Source organism: Nicotiana tomentosiformis, chromosome 4, assembly GCF_000390325.3.
Source record: "Nicotiana tomentosiformis chromosome 4, ASM39032v3, whole genome shotgun sequence".
Classification (NCBI taxonomy): domain Eukaryota; kingdom Viridiplantae; phylum Streptophyta; class Magnoliopsida; order Solanales; family Solanaceae; genus Nicotiana; species Nicotiana tomentosiformis.
The window spans coordinates 136,319,202-136,339,119 of NC_090815.1; the positions used below are offsets into that span (position 1 = coordinate 136,319,202).

Consider the following 19,918-nt stretch of genomic DNA (forward strand, 5'->3'; position numbering starts at 1 on the left):
AAATCACTTGTATTGAATTAATTCACATATGATTTTATAAATTTAATTGTTATCCATTTTTAGGGTAAACAAACACATCACGAAAAAACATGAATTTACGTTTTCACAAATATAACTAAAAATCATTTCAAAATCTTCGTCAACATGTAAATAAAATGTACAAAGCCATTCATTGAAAGAAACCGAACATGCATGTAAATACAGTATATATATATACCTATGACAAGGGGTCCATTACTCAAATGGTCATTCAACTATTCGAAATTACTTTTCTAAAATCAACTTTCTTTCGTTTGTAAAAGCAAAGTCACTTAACTATACTTATAGCACTCAAAATGTTACTCAACTAAATTTTAAAAAAAATTGATTGCCATATACCTATTTTACGCTCTAAATTATCAACTTTTGTCTTCTTTTTTATTTTATTTTAAAACTTTTTAATATTATAATTTTTTTCTATTTTTAATTTATATTATGGACTTACCTATAGAATAAATAATTTTTATTTATAAATTAAAAAAATAAAAATAATATTTAAGCATATATAATATTGGAATAATAAAATATTGAGCATAGTAAAAAACTTTATTAGAATAATTTGTTAGTAATAATATTTTTGATATTAATAATGAAAACTCAAAATTTATGTACACAATTGAGAATGAAAGAAAATAAAAGTTTTAAAATATTTATTATATGCACATAATATTAAAAGTAATTATTTAAAATAAAAATATTTTTATAATATATATTATATATTATTAAAAATTATGCTCAATTATATTATATCCCGATATTATGTATGCTGAAAAACTATTTTTTATTTTTTATTTTAAAAATTAAATTTATTTGTTCTAGGTATGTTCATAATGTAGATTAAAAAGAGAAAATTACAATATTAAAAAAATAAAAAAGAAAAAGAAAGAGATAGTTGATAATTTAGAGGATAAATAGGTGTTTGACAATCAAAAGTTTGAGAAGTTTGGTTGAATGACCTTCTGAGTGCTATATGCATAGAACCATTTAAGTAATAGACTCCTTTAATGTATTAACTCATAATTTGACTAAATTTTTTATTTTGTAATTGCATGAAGTCTCTTGAAATAATATATGTCAAGTTGAGTTGAAAATATTGACGTGTCGATCTTTTGGATATGTGAGACTCGTTATATAACTAAAAATAGTAATGAATCATGAAATTAGACCTTGGGATAATAGATGGATTAATATATACTCCAATAAATTGCACGATATGAGTTGGAACCTTTCTCTCTTCTTTCTTCAATATTTGTATTATATATACTTTCCCTTATGAGAAGTACAAAACAAAAATACACAATGTATTAATTGTACGTGGAATTAAAGCGCGATAATGGGTAATCGCTAAGATAACGGAATTTCAAAATCTTGGCATTTCCAAAGCCGCAAAAAACGTTTTTCCTATTTTCTTCTCCTCTAATCCATACCCGCATGTAACCCGGGTAAAATTTCCAGAGACAGAACATTGACCGAAAAAGAGAAAATGAAAGCCTGAAAAATTCATCGAAATTGATTAAGGGTTTTGTTTTTCTCTCCCTAATTATATCCTCCTAAAAAACAACCTTTATTGAAGCCAAAATCATAGCTTTTGATCTGGATTCTGGGGCTTGTTTTTTGGAGGTTTAATTTTGTTTCAAATGGTGACTGCTGCGGAAATGGATATTGAAAATCAAGGTTTTACAATGGAGGAAGAAAATGGATCAAGTTGTCAAACTAGCCCACAAGATAAAAGAGAATTGGTTTACGAATTAATGGGTATAATTCAAACCGTAAGTTCTTATGCTGAATATAGGAGGACACAAAGAAAGGAAAGTCGTAATCTTGTTCGAAGGATGAAGCTTTTATTACCTATTTTGGAAGAAATTAGAGATTTTGAAGAGCAAATTCCTGAATCGGGTATCGAATGTTTGGTAAAGATGAAGAAGGCTTTCCATTCTGCCAAAAAATTGTTAAAATCTTGTCATGGCGGTAGCAAACTTTACCTGGTTAGCAAAATTGTTTATTTTACTAATTCTATTCTTATTCATATTATCATCATGTTTTGCTTTTGGTAGAAGGTGATATATGTGGAGGGGAGCCTTGGCGTAACTGGTAAATTTGTTGTCATGTGACTTTCTGTTCATATGACTGGTCGAGCTGTGGTAACAGCCTCTTGCAGAAATGTAGGTAAGACTTCGTATAATAGACCATTGGGGTCCGTCCCTTCCCCCGACCCCGCGCATAGCGGGAGCTTAGTGCACCGTGTGCCCTTTTTTGTTAGAAGGTGATATATGTCAATTTTCGTAACCACCTCATTCAAAAGGTTAATCTGTTAGAGAGACCTTTAACTTTTACTGAATAATTATATTATGTTTGAAGACGTCCCTTCACGTGTGGGCCTAATTCTTTTTCATTGACCAAACACGTGAAAATGTTTTGGGTGTCGAGGAGATTTGAACCTAGGGACCTATAGCATGCTCTGGTACCATGCTAATATGTGTGTCCACCTCATTTAAAAGTTTAAGCTATTAGAAAAACCACTCTTAATTATATTATGTGTCTCGAATATATATTGCGGGGATTTATTTATCGTTTTGTACACTGTTATGCAGGCTTTGGAAAGCGAGGCTGTAATGCGGAGATTTCATTCTGTGTATGAAAAATTAAGTCATGCTTTGGATGGTATGCCTTATGAAGAACTTGGAATTTCAGATGAAGAGAAGGAACAGGTCAGATCCTTTGAGGATCAAGTTTTTGCATCACAGTATTAACTTCTAAAGAACTAGATGAAAGAGGCTAAATAGAGCATAGTGGTAATTGAGGATCACATAACCAACTAGTTTGAGACTGAGGCATAATTGTTGATATAATGTTGTTAAACGTTGTTTATTTATTCATATATGAGAGGAGGGAAGCATAGCTGAATAGGCATATAGTTAGACCAAAGTCTATATAGTAAACCAGAGGCTGGCCTACCCTTAGGATAGGCGGTCACCTACCCCCGGTAATTTCGAAAAACATATATGTATATATTTTAAATAACAGATTGACACCCTAAGACTCAAAGCTTAGGAAATTACATTGGCCGATTTGCGAGGGCATAACTTGACTTTTAGTGCATTGTTGGGTTCGATTCCCGTTCCAGCATTTGCTCAAATTTGTATTTGATAGTGGTGCCCCTGCAACTTTCAAATCCTGGGTCCGCCTCTGTCGTGAACGGTAGGAGGTCACAAAGAATTGACCTATTTATAGAGTGATCCTATGACCAATACAGGATATAGAGTATCTCGTCCTTCATCTTAATAAAGTAAGACGGGTGCATTCTCGAGCTGGTTAATAAATTGAAGGTGCATTTTGCGTTGTACCCTGTTAGATTCACGATGAGATCTTATGATGGAGTCAATTGTTTAGGAACTCTTTTTTTGAGATTGCTCACTTTTGCTATCTTTTTGTTGAAAGTTACCTGCTCGTAATGTCCAAATGTTTGCTTTACTTAACATTCTTGACTAGAACAGTTAGTACCTATTTTGCTGATATGATAGTACTGCAGCTTATGATGTGAATAATATATTGATGATGTAATACTTTCAGGTGGAGTTGATGCTTGTTCAATTCAAAAGAGCTAGGAAACGAATCGATACTCAAGATATGGAACTTGCAATGGATCTAATGGTATCATTATCCACAGAGAATGACAGAAATGCAGATAGTGCCAGCATAGAAAGGCTTGCAAACAAGCTGGAATTGCATACTGTTGAGGACCTAAAGGCTGAAACAATATCAATAAGAAAAGTGATTAAAGAAAGACGAGCACACAATGCTGAGAGCACGCAACAAATCATAGATCTTTTAAACAAATTGAAAAGGTTAGCAGGGATGGAAGAAACTGGTATTTTTGACGAACCTGTTATTCCCAAAGCTCTCGAGAAATCCACTTCTTTGGCAATCCCAAATGAATTCCTCTGTCCGATAACGTTACAGATTATGACAGACCCGGTTATTGTTTCAACTGGACAGGTAAGACTTTTCACTCTGTTATTCCTCGTAGGATTGGAACAGCCATTCTCTTAGGTTTATAACTACTTGGTATGTATAGGGTTGTAGTTGGAGATTCTTTGTATTGTATTGTGTTATTCTTCTCATTCATAATGGAAAGCTCTCTCTGCTTCTGCCCCGAGGATTAGGCTTAGCCGAACCTCATTGAACCCTTGTGTTATTTTTCTTCTCTATTTCCTTTATGTGTGATTGTGTGCTGCTTAATCCACTATCTTCCGCAACAATTGGTATTAGAGCCAGGTTAGGGCTTCTACGATCGTGTAAGAATGTTTAACTAATGAACTGATCCATGACAATTCATCAAGTTATATATGTATAGCAGCTAAGTTAGTAACTTTTCTCTTTTCCAACTTGTTATCTGTTGCAGACGTATGAAAGAGAGAGCATACAGCATTGGGTGGATACTAATCATCGTACATGTCCGAAAACAGGGGAAACTTTGACACATTTGTCATTGGCACCAAACTTTGCTTTAAAGAATTTAATCGAGGAATGGTGTTTAAAGAACAACTTTCAACTTCCAACAAAGCAGGCTCCTACGAACCCCGAAAGTCCTTCTGCTGGAAGTGATGAAAAACTATTGTCGTTGATTGAAGACTTATCCTCGTGTCATTTAGAAGTGCAGAGAAAAGCTGTGACAAAGATTCGGATGCTATCAAAAGAAAATCCGGAGAAAAGAACTTTCATTGCCAACAGCGGAGGAATCCCACCAATCGTCCAACTATTGTCCTATCCGGATTCCAAAATCCAGGAGCATGCTGTGACCGCTCTTTTAAACTTGTCAATCGATGAATCAAACAAGAAACTTATATCCAAAGAAGACGCCATTCCAGCAATAATCGAGGTATTACAGAATGGAAGCGTTGGTGCTAAAGAGAACTCTGCAGCAGCATTGTTTAGTTTATCAATGCTTGATGAAAATAAAGTAGCTATAGGTTCGTTAAATGGTATCCTGCCATTGATTGATCTATTGAAAAATGGGACAATCAGAGGAAAAAAGGATGCTATAACTGCACTTTTCAATCTATGTTTTAACCACGCAAACAAAAGTATCGGGATCCAAGCTGGGATTGTAGCTCCATTAGTTCAACTACTAGAGGAAAAACACTTAGACATGGTTGATGAAACTCTATCCATATTGTTAGTTCTCGCAACACATCCAGAAGGTAGACAGGAAATTGGAAAGCTTTCGTTCATCGAAACTCTTGTAAATTTGATTAGAGATGGTACTCCAAAGAACAAAGAATGTTCAGCAGCTGTGCTTCTTGAGTTAAGTACACACAATTCAAATCTTATGCTTGCTGCTCTACAGTATGGAGTGTATGAGCATTTAGTAGAGATAGGGAAAGAAGGAACTGACCGTGGACAAAGGAAAGCAAAATCAATACTACAGCTTATGACTAAAACTGAGCAGATTCCATACTGACAATGCAATGTCAAAATGTACTTACTGACTTAGCTGGAATTGTATATCCTTGTAAAATTTCAATCTTTTTGTTCTCCTCTTTTTTATTTCTTGTGAGACAAACAGTCGAGATTGTGTATACTGTACAGTGGTTGAGCCAGGAATTTTGACAAGAGGATTCGAAAATATCCGAAAATGCCACAGCTGGTTTTGAACCTGTAAATTTTCTTGTATATTTTACATATGTACAAAAAATATTTTTATTTATGTGTATAATTTTGCGACGAAAGGGATTCAATTCATTGCTCGTGTCTCCGCATTGACCGTTTGCTTAGCGTTGTACATTGTTTTCTTCTTCTTTTCCTGCTGGAAACTTGCAATTTATTAAGGCAAAATCAAGTCCATTAATCTGCTGGACCAACTCACTTTTGCAGCAAATATGAGAACATTTCATTTTTGTAGTTGTGAAAAATCCGCTCTATCTTTTGTATTTTTTCATTTTCTTAGGACCGGAAACAACTTATAAGTGCCTTCTTATTTCCTATTTGGCCAAGCTTTTTTTTTTTTTTGGGTCAAAAGTGCTTTTTTTTTTGCCAAAAGTATTTTTTTTCCAAAAATTGAGATGTTTGACCCAGCTTTTAGAAGGAAAAAAAGTGCTTTTGAGGAGAAGCAGAAACATTTTTTGAGAAATAAAAAAAAATAGTTTCTCCAAAAACACTTTTCTAAGAAGCACTTTTGAGAAAAATAAACTTAAAAATAGTTTTTAAAAACTTGACCAAAACAAATTAATGTTCAAAAATATTTCTCAAATTAATTAGTCAAACACAAACTGTTTATCACTAAAAATATTTTTTTGAAAAGTACTTCTCAAAATAAGCTGATTTTAGAAGTTTATCCCAACAGACTACGAGAAGGGTATTGATTTGGACAGATGCCTAATTTGACAAGTGATATATGACGTGAGTTTCTTCCATATTCATTTCTCATTTTGATGAAAATTAGAGTTAAGTATACAAATCTTTCCAATATCATGCTAGGTTGTAATTTATTGTAAATTCGAGGTTTTATAAAGATGAAAGTCTCAACAGTAGAGTGAACTTAACTCTTTCTTGTATTGCACCTACCCAGCATGTTATATTTGTGCAAAAGAGTATTTTTGTAACTTAGAACCATTGATCTTCTAGTCAATACGGAGGATAATCTAGATGCATTTTCTAATCTAAGCAATAAATGATTCAAACTTTTGCCAAAATAGCAAAAACGAAAACCTATTAGACCAGTATTAATATGGGTATTGTTACCAGTTTGACGGTCTTTGTATGATTGTATCTAATATTTTAGTACAATCAACTAAATTTTTAATTATTATTTCATAGAGAGTTAAGTTTTATTTACTGATAATATAAAAAGTATTTAATATTTATACATTCATATCATTTTTCATGTGAAAAATATTTACATTACTAGTATTGTTATAAAATAAAGATCGTAAAGTAAAGACAAGTATAGATAGAAACTGATATATTATTTAAAATTTCAAACTTATGTACATAATGAACTGAAAACTCATTTATTTATAGAAGAAAGCAAGCAGCTGCGAGACTTTTCAGGAAGCATCTGCAAGACTTTTCTTTAGCTGCTTGTAAATTGTCTGCATGAGGTGCTTGCAACATGCCTGTTTAATAAGAAGCTGCTGCAAATTATTTCATTGAGCTGCTTGCAACCTGTCTGCATCAGCTGCTTGTAGATAAATTTCAACAGAGTACTAAATGGATCTATAGCAGAGTAATAAATGGACATCCACAATATAATTATTTTCATAACACTCCCCCTTAGATGTTCATTAAAAGGTATTGTGCCTCGTTAAAACCTTACTAGGAAAAATTCAGTGGAAAAAATTCTAGTGAAGGAAAAAGAGTACACATATTTAGTAATACGCATTTCTAGCTAACTCATTAAAAACCTTACAAGAAAAATCTCATGAAAAAAATTTCAGTAAGGAAAAAAGAGTACAACGCGTATTTTACTCCCCCTGATGAAAATCGTGTTTCAAATATTTGAGTCTCCACATTCCAATCTTGTATACCATCTTCTCAAAAGTTGAAGTTGGCAAAGATTTAGTGAACAAATCTGCTGGATTGTCACTTGAACAGATTTGTTGCACATCGATGTCACCATTTTTCTGAAGATCATGTGTGTAGAATAATTTTGGTGAAATGTGCTTCGTTCTATCTCCTTTTATAAATCCTCCCTTTAATTGGGCTGTGCATGCAACATTGTCTTCGTATAAAATTGTGGATCTTTTATCACATTCCAAACCACATTTTTCTTGAATAAAATGAATCATTGATCTCAACCATACGCATTCCTTACTTGCTTCATGAATAGCTATTATCTCAGCATGATTTGAACAAGTAGCAACAATTGATTGCTTTGTGGAACGCCGTGATATGACAGTACCTCCACATATAAACATGTACCCGATTTGAGATCAAGCTTTATGGGGATCAGATAAATAACTTGCATCTGCATAACCAACAAGATCTGCACTACCTTTATTAGCATAAAACAAACCCATATTAAGAGTTCCCTTTAAATATCGCAAAATATGCTTAATCTCATTCCAATGTCTCCGTGTAGGAGAAGAGCTATATCTTGCTAGTAAATTAACAGAAAATGCTATGTCATGCCTTGTAGCATTAGCAAGATACATAAGTGCACCAATTGCACTGAGATAGGGTGTTTCAGGATCAAGGAGTTCCTCATCCTCTTATGGAGGTCGGAACGGGTCCTTATTCACTTCAAGTGATCGAACAATCATTTGTGTACTCAATTGGTGCGCTTTGTCCATGTAAAAGCGCTTTTAAAACCCTTTATGTATAGGCAGATTGATGTATAAAAATCCCGTCCGCTAAATATTCAATTTGCAATCCAAGATAAAGTTTTGTCTTTCTAAGATCTTTCATCTCAAATTCGTTCTTAAGATATTCAATTGCCTTTTGGAGCTCTTTTGGAATTCCAACAAGATTTATGTCATCAACATAAACAGTAAATATAACAAATTCTGACGTCATTTTTTTAATAAAAATACATGGACAGATAACATCATTTATGTAACTTTCTTTCAGCAAATATTCACTAAGACGATTATACCACATGCACCCAGATTACTTTAAACCGTACAAAGATCTTTGTAATCTGATTGAATACATTTCCCGAGATTTCGAATATGCTTCGGGCATTTTAAATCCTTCAGGAATTTTCATGTAAATCTCATTATCAAGTGACCCGTACAGATAAGTTGTAACAATATCCATCATATGTATTTCAAGCCTTTTACGTAAGGCTAAACTGATGAGATATAGAAATGTTACGGCATGCATAATGGGTGAATATGTTTCTTCATAATCGACTCCATGTCGTTGTGAGAATCCTTGTGCGACAAGGCGAGCCTTGTATCTTTCAACTTCATTTTGGTCATTCTTTTTTCGCACAAAAACTCATTTATGACCAATTAATTTTATACCAGTATGTGTTTGGACTACTGGTCCAAAGACCTCTCTTTTAGCAAGTGCGTTCAATTCTGATTGAATTGCCCCTTGCCATTTTGGCCAATCAGATCTTTGCCGGCATTCTTCAACAGATCGGGGTTCAAGATCCTCACTATCTTGCATAATGTTAAGTGCAACATTATAAGCAAAAATATTATCCATCACTATTTCAGATCGATTTAAATTAATCCCATCACCATTAGAACTTATTAAAAGTTTCTCGATCACTTGAGTCTCGGATTCATTGATTTTTTCAGGAATCTCAGAACTAATTAGATCTTGGGTCTCTTCAGGAGATCCTTTTATATTATCGTTTTGATCATTTGTTGATTTTCTTTTTCGAAGATTTCGATCCTTAGAACCCAAAGTCCTACCACGTTTTAGGCGTGCTTTAGATTCGCTAGCTCTCATGCTAGTAGATGGTCCTGCTAGGACATCAATTCGGATAGGTACATTCTCTGCAGGGATATGTGACTTAGTTATCCTTTTCAAATCAGTAAACGCGTCTGGCATTTGATTTGCTATATTTTGTAAATGCATGATCTTCTGGACCTCCTGATTACATATAGGGGTATGTGGATAAAAATGAGATAATGATGAAACTTTTCACAAAATTTCTCTTTTTCTCTCCCCCTAATTGCCGACAATATGTAAATCGAGCAGTAAATAAATCTCCCGTCAATGGTTCAAGATAGCAAATAATATAGGGTGATTCAAACCTAACATATATTCCTAACCTTATATGCGGGCCCATCTTATTGCGCTGTGGTGGTGCTACTGACATATATACAACACATCCAAAAATTCGTAGATGAGCAATATTTGGTTCATGACCAAAAACTAATTATGATGGAGAATATTTATTATAATGTGTCGGTCTGTGACGGATAAGTGATGTTGCGTGCAAGATAGCATGGCCCCAAACAATAGTGAGCAATTTTGTTTTCATAAGTAGTGGTCTTGCTATCAATTGCAGGCGTTTAATAAATGACTCTGCAAGGCCATTTTGAGTATGAACATAAGCTACATGATGTTCAACTTTTATCCCAACTGATAGATAGTAATCATCAAAAGCTTGAGATGAGAATTCTCCAACATTATCAAGGCGAATAGCCTTTATAGGATAATCTGGGAATTGTGCCCTTAATCGAATTATTTGGGCTAATAACTTTGCAAACGCCAGGTTGCGAGATGATAGTAGGTACACATGAGACCATCTTGAAGATGTATGTATTAGGACCATAAAATATCTGAACAACCCACTTGGTGGGTAAATAGGTCCACATATATCCCCATGTATACGCTCTAAAAAGGCAGGGGACTCAATGCCAACCTTATGATGGTCTAGTGATCATTTTGCCTTGATAACAAGCATCACAAGAAAATTCATCATTTGTAAGAATCTTCAAGTTCTTTAATGGATGCCCACTCGAATTTTCAGTAATTCGTCTCATCATTATTGATTCAGGATGGCCCAAACGGCCATGCCAAAGCACAAAAGTATTTGAATCAGTAAACTTCTGGTTTACGATAGAGTGTGCTTCAACTGTACTAATCTTTGAATAGTATAAGCCAGAAGATAAAGTTGGTAACTTTTCTACAATGCACTTCTGGCCAGAAACATTCTTTGTAATACAAAGATATTCCATATTCATTTCATCTATCGTCTCAACATGATACCCATTTCGGCGGATATCTATAAAACTCAACAAGTTTCTTCGGGACTTGGAGGAGAATAATGCATTGTCTATAATAAGTTTTGTTCCCTTAGACATAAATACAGTAACTCTTCCGGAGCCTTCAATCAAACTTATATTACCAGAAATTGTAGAAACATTTGCTTTTTCCTTATACAAATAAGAAAAGTATTTCTGATCTTTGAATATGGCATGAGTTGTTCCACTATCAATTACACAAATATCTTCATGATTGAACTTTGATCCAAACATAATTTGAGGATTATCCATATTCTTCAAAATGACATAAACAAAATAAATATGATAGTAAACATCATTATCAAAGCATAACTTTTATTTATGTACAACAATTACATAACCATACTATCTACTACAAACAACAAAAATCAAAATATTTACATCTCTACAAATTCATCACCGATCACATGACTTGTTTCTCCTTCCGGGAGTGCAAAGTAATCAGCTACATCCAAATGCATGAAGTCTAAATTATCTTCAGAAATAAAATTTGCTTCAGTATTTTTCTTAGTCTTCTTCAGGGAGGCTTTATACAGCTCAACCAGGTGCTTTGGCGTACGACATGTACGTGACCAGTGCCCTTTTCCTCCACATATATAGCATGCATTTTCTGTGTTTGCTGCTTGCACCGCTTCATGCTTTTGTCCCTTCCTTTTCCACTGCTGGTGGTGAGGATGGTTCTTTGGTGTATCATTATTACCATGATTAGTGTTTCTTCCCTGACCACGACCATGACTGGAGCCATGTCCTCTTCCACGCTTAGCTTGGTGGAAGTTCGTCTCATTTACTTCAGGGAATGGACAAAAACTAGTAGGTCGACTTTCATGATTTTTCATTAATAGTCCATTATGTTGCTCGGCTACAAGAAGATGTGAGATAAGTTCAGAATACTTTTTGAATCCCATCTCTCGATATTGCTGTTGCATGAGCATATTCGAGGCATGAAAAATGGTGAAAGTTTTCTCGAACATATCATGATCAATAATATTATCACCACATAATTTTAATTGAAAAATAATTCTGAACATAGCAGAATTATACTCACTGATAAATTTAAAATCTTGTAGCCTCAAATGAGTTCAATCATATCGTGCATGTGGAAGAACGACCATCTTTAGGTGCTCATATCTATCTTTCAAATTATCCCACAGTATAACTGGATCTTTAACAGTAAGATATTATATTTTTAGGCCCTCATCAAGGTGATGGCGTAGGAATATCATTGCTTTGGCACGGTTTTGGTTTGATGCCTGATTTTTGTCCTTGATGGTGTCTGCCAGACCAATCGCATCAAGATGAATTTCGACATCAAGCACCCAAGATATGTAGCTTTTGCCCGATATATCCAGGGCTACAAATTCAAGTTTAGAAAGATTTGACATTATTTAGAAAAAAAAAAGTCTGTACCTGTGATACTTTTAAAGTATTTGCTCGAGATGACAGAGTCTCGTGCTGATAACGTGTTATAAAATAAAGACTGTAAAGTAAAGACAAGTATAGAGAGAAACTGATATATTATTCAAACTTCAAACTTATGTACACAATGAACTGAAAACTCTTCTATTTATAGAAGAAAGGAAGCAGCTGCAAGGCTTTTCAGGAAGTAACTGCAAGATTTTTCTTTAGGTGCTTGTAAGATGTCTGCATGAGCTACTTGCAACCTGCCTATTTAATAAGAAACTGTTGCAAATCATTTCATTGAGCTGCTTGTAGATAAACTTCAACAGAGTACTAAATGAATAATCTTCTTGAGATCTATAGCGGAGTAATAAATTGACATCCACAATATAATTATTTTCATAACAAGTATATATATACATACCTTAAATTCATTCACGTATTACGCAATTGCCATTTAGAATTCATCCATTAAGTAATCTTGTAATTATGATAATCACCATCGTCAAACCAAATGACCCTATGATTAGTTGTTCACCAATAGTGAAACAGAAATTTGTACAATTAAAAAACATTTTCTCGTGCTTCCTATTTTATTTTTTAGTGTAAATAATAAGTCACTAAAGTCTCGTGCATTTGTCAAAATCTGGTCATGGATAATGTCAATTTCAAGTAAATTAACCACTTTAAAGGACATTTCAGGAAATAAAGTAATAAAGGGCTGTAGATATTTATGATTTTAAATGAAACAAATTCGGCAAATTTTATTTTTAATAAATATTTGGAGCCAAAGTTGCCTCTTTTGAAACCCCTCTCCTACTGGCGCCGTCTCTCCAACTTTGCGCACAGTTTCTATAATCAGCTTTTACAGTAAGTACCCTTTGAGAAATCTCACTCGTTTTCGACGTTTTATCTCCAAAAAACTTTCGATCTTTGTTGCCATAAATTTGAATTTTATTTTTTGAAATATGAGTTTTTGTTAATAAAATATTTAAAAATTGAAAATGTGTTCTTTAATTTGACATTCATAGTTATAGGCAAAAATTGGAAATTTTCGGAGGTGGGTTCTCATTTTTATACGAAGATTTAGAGGATTTGTGGGTGCTTCTAGAATCTTCTGTGTACAATTTCGGTAGTGAGCGACTGCTTTAATTTTTATTTTATTTATATAGAAGAAACATGCTTGTTCTTAATTTTACTCTAAGCTGATTTTTTAAATTATTTATTTTGCTTTTTTTTCAAATTTTTTTGTCCTTCATTATCTTATTTTATTGTTTGTACTTATTTGGCTGTTGTTAATTTTTGGGAAAGTATTTATCTATTTACTGTATTTGTTTATAATAGTAAGTAATTAGCCGAGTATACAGGAAATGTTTGTCCATCAAATGCTCAATGTGTTTTAAGGAGTTTATTTAAATATTTTCCAAACAGATCTATATTTGCTTAGCCATATATTTTCTTGTAAGAGTTAGCTCTGAGTAATGATTTTCGGCATTATCTATATACAACAGTAATTTACTAAATACTTTTTTTACCTCATGAAATTGGTTGCTGTCAATGTTCTTGAAATAGTTATGAATTATGCTACTGGATGATAATTTGTTACAAATAAAGAGCTGGTATTTATTGGCTTCTTTATCTTCAGTTAACAGGACATGGGTCGTTGGGATTTGGGAGTTTCTCCTAATATAGGACTCCTTTCTCTATGCTTCGATATGTACTAGTAATCCTTTTTTTTCCCGAGAAAACGGTAGAGAAACTCCATAAACAAATTAGTTTATTCCCTTAACTACAAGTTTGAGTTTGTACCAAACAAACAGAAAGTATCTATGTAGTAGTTTTCGGTGTCTTCCTGTACCTCCAACTGCGAAAAATTAGTTTAGTATCCCCGGGAAACACCATTTTATGTTGTACAAATGTAAGAATAAAGTGCACTTCCCCGGCAGTGTATAAAAAGGTGACTTACTGACTCTTAAATCTTCTTCATATAGGTAAAATCCATTAAGAGTTCTGTTTTTTCCTCTCAACCATCTTCTTCGAGAGTCTTCGTAACGTTAAGGAAGCATGATATATTCTACATCTTTGCTTTCTGATCAGGCTTCATTTAGACAATTATCTACTTCCGGAAGGTACCAAGAATAATCTCAAAATGATCAACTCCGAACCCCTTCGAAGTGGTGTCACCAATAGTGGAGCTGTTGGGCCAACGTTTGATAAGCAGCTGCCTGGTGTAACGAGAAAGACAGCTTTGAGAGACGTGCAGAACCAAAAAAGCAGCTTGATAAGTAGTCATCAAGAAAATTCACTTTTTTTAGGGGCAAGACCTATTGCAGATCCAACTAGGGTGTGCGGAACTAAGAGGCTTACACCTGAGCGCCCTTCAAGTACCAATTCTAATATGTCTTTGAGCAGCAATGGTACGAATGAACATATACTAAATGCTCGAAGAAGATTTGATTTAGAACTAGGTAAGGGAAGAATGCAGAACAGTGTGGATAAATTTGTGGAGGGTACTCAGGCATCAAAGCATCCGTGTCAGTTGCAGAGAGAAATTCCTCAAAAACAAAATCAACAGAGAGAGGGTAGTAGTAGTCATCCTCCTGTAGCAATGCCAAACCATTTGACACCTATGACGACATATTCACGTGGTGGACCGTCAATTCCTAATTCTCTTGGCAAGGCCGCCAACAGCACTCATGCTGCTCAAATTGTTTCTTCTAAATTTTCTCCAGAGCCAGTGCTTAATTTGGATGTCAAGGTGGAGGATCAACAATTGACAGAACATTTTATTCGTCTGCAGAAGTTCCTGAAACAGTGTGATGAATTGAACCGAACAGATTACATTCAGAGTGAGTGTTAGAGTCCTGCTACATAGCTTCAGTAGTTAACTAATTTCTGTTTGACTGCTTATTAATGCTGTTTGTATGATTTGTCTTTCAATCAGTGCTTCTACATTTGTCACCAGCTGAGCTTAGCAGACATGCTGTTGATTTGGAGAAAAGGGCTATCCAGCTGACAATAGAGGAAGGTGAGCTGACACTCAACTATTGGTTTTTTCTCCTACCCTTAATGGATGAGAATTTCTGAATGGTTCACATGTGTAGATGTATGCATGTATATATTCAAATGAATAAAACTTTACTTCTTAGTTACGGATAAACCTTTACTGATTTTGGTGAAAGCTTGCTTCTTGTTGATATGTCTATTTATACGTGTGTTTATGACTATGGGTAAAGCAAAAAGCTTTTAAGAGTAAATTAATGGTGTAAATTAGTTAGAATGCTGGTTAAAGAAAAGCAGTCAGACAATTCTGCTAGAATGGGGGGAGTGAGCTGACCATACATTTCATTGGTTTTTGGGTTCAAGTTAAGGTCTGTAAGGTTAAACTTTCAGAAAGAGAGTGGACTTTAGCGTATGTTTCAAAAACAGAAAAACTTTTCTCCGATGGGGTTTGGTTGCATGTCTTTCTTTCTTTCTTTTTGCAAAATTGAAAGAAATTTTCTACAATTTTTGAAAACAAATGCCACCTAAGGAATTTTTTGTTTTGTCTCCAAACCGTCATTTGTAAGTGCTAGGAGGGGCCCCTTTATAATGTCATCAGATGTGGTACTGGTGCTTTCCGTATTGCCACCATAATCTGTGGTGAATTGATGAAGCAACTGAATGTGTTGGTAGATGCTGTTGCATTGGCTAGTTCAGTCTCTTCTCTTGCATTTTTGGTTAACTTAACTTGATGTGTTCTTGTAATAAATCAAGTGTTAAGCTTACCACCCACGTATTCCGTAGACTGATGTCGCAACAAAATGACTCCTAGAGATGTTTTGTTGGTGGGGTTATTTAGCAGCCTGGAGCATGCTTGAGTCAATATATCCGTGTTAGGCACTATGGCTAAGTGCTGGATTCAAATTTGCCTCTCCTGAAACAGTGTTATCAAAGGTGCGCTTAGTTACGCCCTTAAGCGAGACTCAAAACATATTGAGCGCTTCGCCGCGCTTAGCGGGCGCTTCAGCGTTGTCATCAAAGCTCTAAGGCATACTTTTCCTTGCCAATGAGCGTAATCCTGAACAGGCCACACTAAATAATTGATATTTCACTTTATTGTAAATTTTCTTCAATTTCTTAGTCCATATATTTGGTATTCATGCTTATAGATATTAGTTTTGGACTACACATACATTTTTGTAGTTTTTCTCCATTTGCACCTTTCTTCGTTAAAGCCTACGCTTTATTTGCGCTTAAAGCCCCAACATACCTTAGAGCTTTTTTGCGCTTTTCGCCTTTGATAACACTGTCCTGAAATATGTAATTCATTAGTTGCTGCGAAAAATCATTTTAGGTTTGAAACACATAGAATGGAAGTCTAGAGGAAGGTATTTAGTGGCTTTATTTGCTAACGTGCACAATGAGGAATTGGAGAGGGAAATATCGGTTTGAAAGCTTCCTAAATTGCCACTGGTTTCAAAGAAATCAAGACTGAGGCTTTAAGCCTTCAATTTACTCTTGCGAGTTCTTTATTCACATTCATGGTTTCCATTCACTAATGGCGCTTTTGCTAAACTTTCAGAAAGCGACCAACACAAGAACAGTTCAATAAAATTTCCCTTTTTTCTAATCATCGCAGGAAAGGAGATGCAACGAGTGAAGGCCCTAAATGTTTTGGGAAAATCCACCTTGTTTACTAACATAACGCAGACAGCTCCATTAGTCCCAACCAAGAAATGATGAGCGCGAGTCTAATGACAATAACTCGTGTTGCACTGATGCACGGCCTATTTCCAGCCTTCTGCTTCACAGGTTACAAGATCTTGAGCAGAGCCTGTAGGCTTCTTTAAACATTAATAGTATTTTTTTTTGATAGCGAGCTTTTTACTTGGATTAGCCCTCTAGGGATCAAGAAGAAGAAGTCATCCGGAACTGAACTTTGGTATTCATTTGGGTATAATCAGTTCATACTATCTGTACATTTGTTTTGTTTCATCTTCTGAAGTTTTGCTTCCACTTTATTTATATGCTTTCCTTGTTCTTTGACCTATGTTTTCAAGATTTGCATATTAGGTAGACTAGCCCTCTCCATCCTGACGTTTCCATCTATCTACGGCTAGTGCTATAAAGTAAAGTTATACTCCTCTGTTCACTTTTACTTGGCGGTATACTAAAAATAGATTTTCATTTTTACTTGTCACTTTATGCATATCAAGAAAAGACAATTTTTTTCTTTCATGTTTTACCCTTAATTCATTAACCAGCATTTCTTGAATAAATAATGGTCAATTATAGCTTTCCAATATTCAATATTGGAATTCACACCCTTGTTAAACACAAAAGTTCACTAAAGTCATTTTTTTATTCTCTTGTTCTTTGGAGTATTTTTTTCTTAAGAAGTTATTTGGGAATTTGGGTTCAATTATTGAGTATCAATTAATAGGGTTATTGTGGTAAAATTACTGTGTAAATCATTGTTTTATAAAGTGTGTAAAAAGTCAAAACGTGCTAAGTAAAAATGATCGGAGTATTCACTAACAATGTAGAAAATATTTACACAATTAAAGAACTTAAAAGTCAAATGCGGGTAAATGTCAAACTAGCATAGGTTGGTTATATCGAAAAGATAGTAACTTGTTAGATTTGGTCAAATCAAATTAGCATAGTTGGTAAGAGAAAAGATTCTTTTTTGAAAGATGCTTGGTTGTATCTTCCTAAGTATGTAGTAGTTGCTTCGTTTTATTATATTTTTGTTTATCAAAATTTAGAACGTAGTCATAAAATGCAACTTAGAAGCATACATATACGTCAAAATATATTATAAGCAATTGCTGTAGTTGCTGAATGTATGCTAATCGCGAAAATTATTGACAATTATCTCTCGAAATCAATATCAATTGAGACCGCCATAGTCTAATGGTATTAGTGGAAGTTTTGTGCACAAGAAGTGTATGTTCACTCCAATTACAACCTTTCTCCTTCTCCTTTCCCGTCTTCCCTTATAATAAAAACGACAGTCCGATATACAAAATATCTCACGTTCACGCAGGATACGAAAAGGACCGCACCCCAACTGATCCCGTCTCCCTATGTAATAAAAGAGATAGTGCAGTGCATAAAATATCTCACGTTCACGGAGGATCCAAAAAGGGTTGCGCCCCAACTAATCTTGTTTCCCCATATAATAAAAAGGACTATCGATTCACAAAATATCTCACATTCATACAGGGTCTTTTTATGCAGGGTCCGAAAAAGACCACCACCTTAACTGATTGCTCTAAGTTTTAAAAAAAATATGAATAATAATTGACGTTATAGATCACTAGAAAAGGGATAAAAATATTAGCTAGAAATGTAAGTCTGATTCGGGGAAAACTCAAATCAATGCTACTGGTCAGGTCGTTCCGCGTTCTCTTAATTCGCTTCTTGGTTGGGAGGTTCCTATTTTCGTTCTGGTTTTCTTCTTGGTTTGGAACTGGATTCCAGCTTGCACATGAGATTGAGAAATTACTCCATCAGTCTCGTCGTGTTTCTCTTTTACACACCCCTTAAAAAATATTAATATGGAAAGGAATTGGATCATTCTATCTTTATTTATGTCTTAAGATATAATTTCTATTCATTGAATATTTGTTCTATTTATATGTTATCTCCATCTTCAAGAACAATTATTATTAAGGGTAAAAAGAAAAAAAATAATCAATTTTATCTTGAACTTTTAAAATGACAAATAATTTGAGACAACTATTTTTAATAACCACGACTGTTAATATGAGACAAAAGAAGTATAAATTTACAACTGAAATGACATGTGGAAACAAAGTTACAGCCTTTCCATTGATTTATTCAAGAGGAATTTTCAGAAACCACTGTTGTTTAGTGGCTATTAACTTTCTATAGCTATCATATACATAATTACTTCCTATAACTACTATTCAGTTATTACTGTAGTTTATTCACATGTATTTGCGATACTGTATTCATGAATATAACAGTAAAAAATGCCTAAAATCAGGGCAGTCTAGCTGTACGCGCATGTATTTACATGTATCCGCGTCATGTATTCATGAATACAACAGTAAAAAGTGCCTAAAATCAGGGCAGTCCAACTGTACGCGCATGTATTCACATGCGGGCAGTCCAGTTGTACGCGCATGCATTCGTGCCATGTATTCACGAATCCAGCAGCAAAAAATGCCTAAAATCAGGGGAATTCAGCTGTACGCGCATGTATTCACATTTATTCGCGCTGCTGTATTCATGAATACAGCTGTACGCGCATGTATTCACATGTATTCGCGTCATGTATTCATGAATACAGTAACGATAATCCCTTAAAAATAGGTATGTCTAATTATTTTATGCCTCAATGGTAATATATACCATAAAATACTTATTTTATTATAAAATATAAAAAATAATATTTTAAAATAATTTTAATTTATAATAAATATGATGTATAAGGTAAAATTTCCTTTATTGAACCACTAAAATCGAAACAACAATAAACGTCGTATAAATGTTGTTGGTGGGCCCAGAAAGTTAATGAGTAGCAGAACGGCCCATACTGTACTAATCCCTATGAACAGAATCTCCATTAATTCTGCTGCGTTCACACTTGCATAATCCCGTGTAAAAACTAGGAGGGATTCGTCGGTTTTTGGATTGATAATTGAAAAATAATCAACGTTTGTAAAGTTATTGATAAATAGTCATTATTTTGCTGTAACACAAAAAGTTCCAGCATAATATACTAGAGATTGGTGCACCTGTGTATGAACTTTCAGCATATT

General features: G+C 34.2%; 2 protein-coding genes across 3 annotated transcripts; both read left to right on the forward strand.

The window, feature by feature from the left end:
- The first annotated feature begins 1,462 nt into the window (after nucleotides 1–1,462).
- On the forward strand, nucleotides 1,463–5,694 carry LOC104115791 (U-box domain-containing protein 15). The gene is made up of 4 exons (XM_009626495.4): nucleotides 1,463–2,024; nucleotides 2,631–2,747; nucleotides 3,610–4,035; nucleotides 4,442–5,694. Exons 1-4 carry the CDS (start codon nucleotides 1,677–1,679, stop codon nucleotides 5,498–5,500), a joined length of 1,950 nt encoding a protein of 649 aa, XP_009624790.1. The 5' UTR covers nucleotides 1,463–1,676; the 3' UTR covers nucleotides 5,501–5,694.
- Nucleotides 5,695–12,862: 7,168 nt separating this feature from the next.
- Nucleotides 12,863–17,150, forward strand: LOC104115790 (uncharacterized). 2 transcript variants are annotated; one of them, XM_009626494.4, is made up of 4 exons: nucleotides 12,863–13,013; nucleotides 14,241–14,992; nucleotides 15,088–15,171; nucleotides 16,765–17,150. In XM_009626494.4, the coding sequence occupies exons 1-4, from the start codon at nucleotides 12,877–12,879 to the stop codon at nucleotides 16,863–16,865; spliced, it is 1,074 nt and encodes a 357-aa protein (XP_009624789.2). In that variant the 5' UTR covers nucleotides 12,863–12,876; the 3' UTR covers nucleotides 16,866–17,150. The 2 variants fall into 2 exon arrangements, with proteins under 2 accessions (XP_009624789.2, XP_033517088.1); XM_033661197.2 differs by having other exon boundaries at nucleotides 12,911–13,013; nucleotides 14,135–14,992.
- The last annotated feature ends 2,768 nt before the right edge of the window (nucleotides 17,151–19,918 follow it).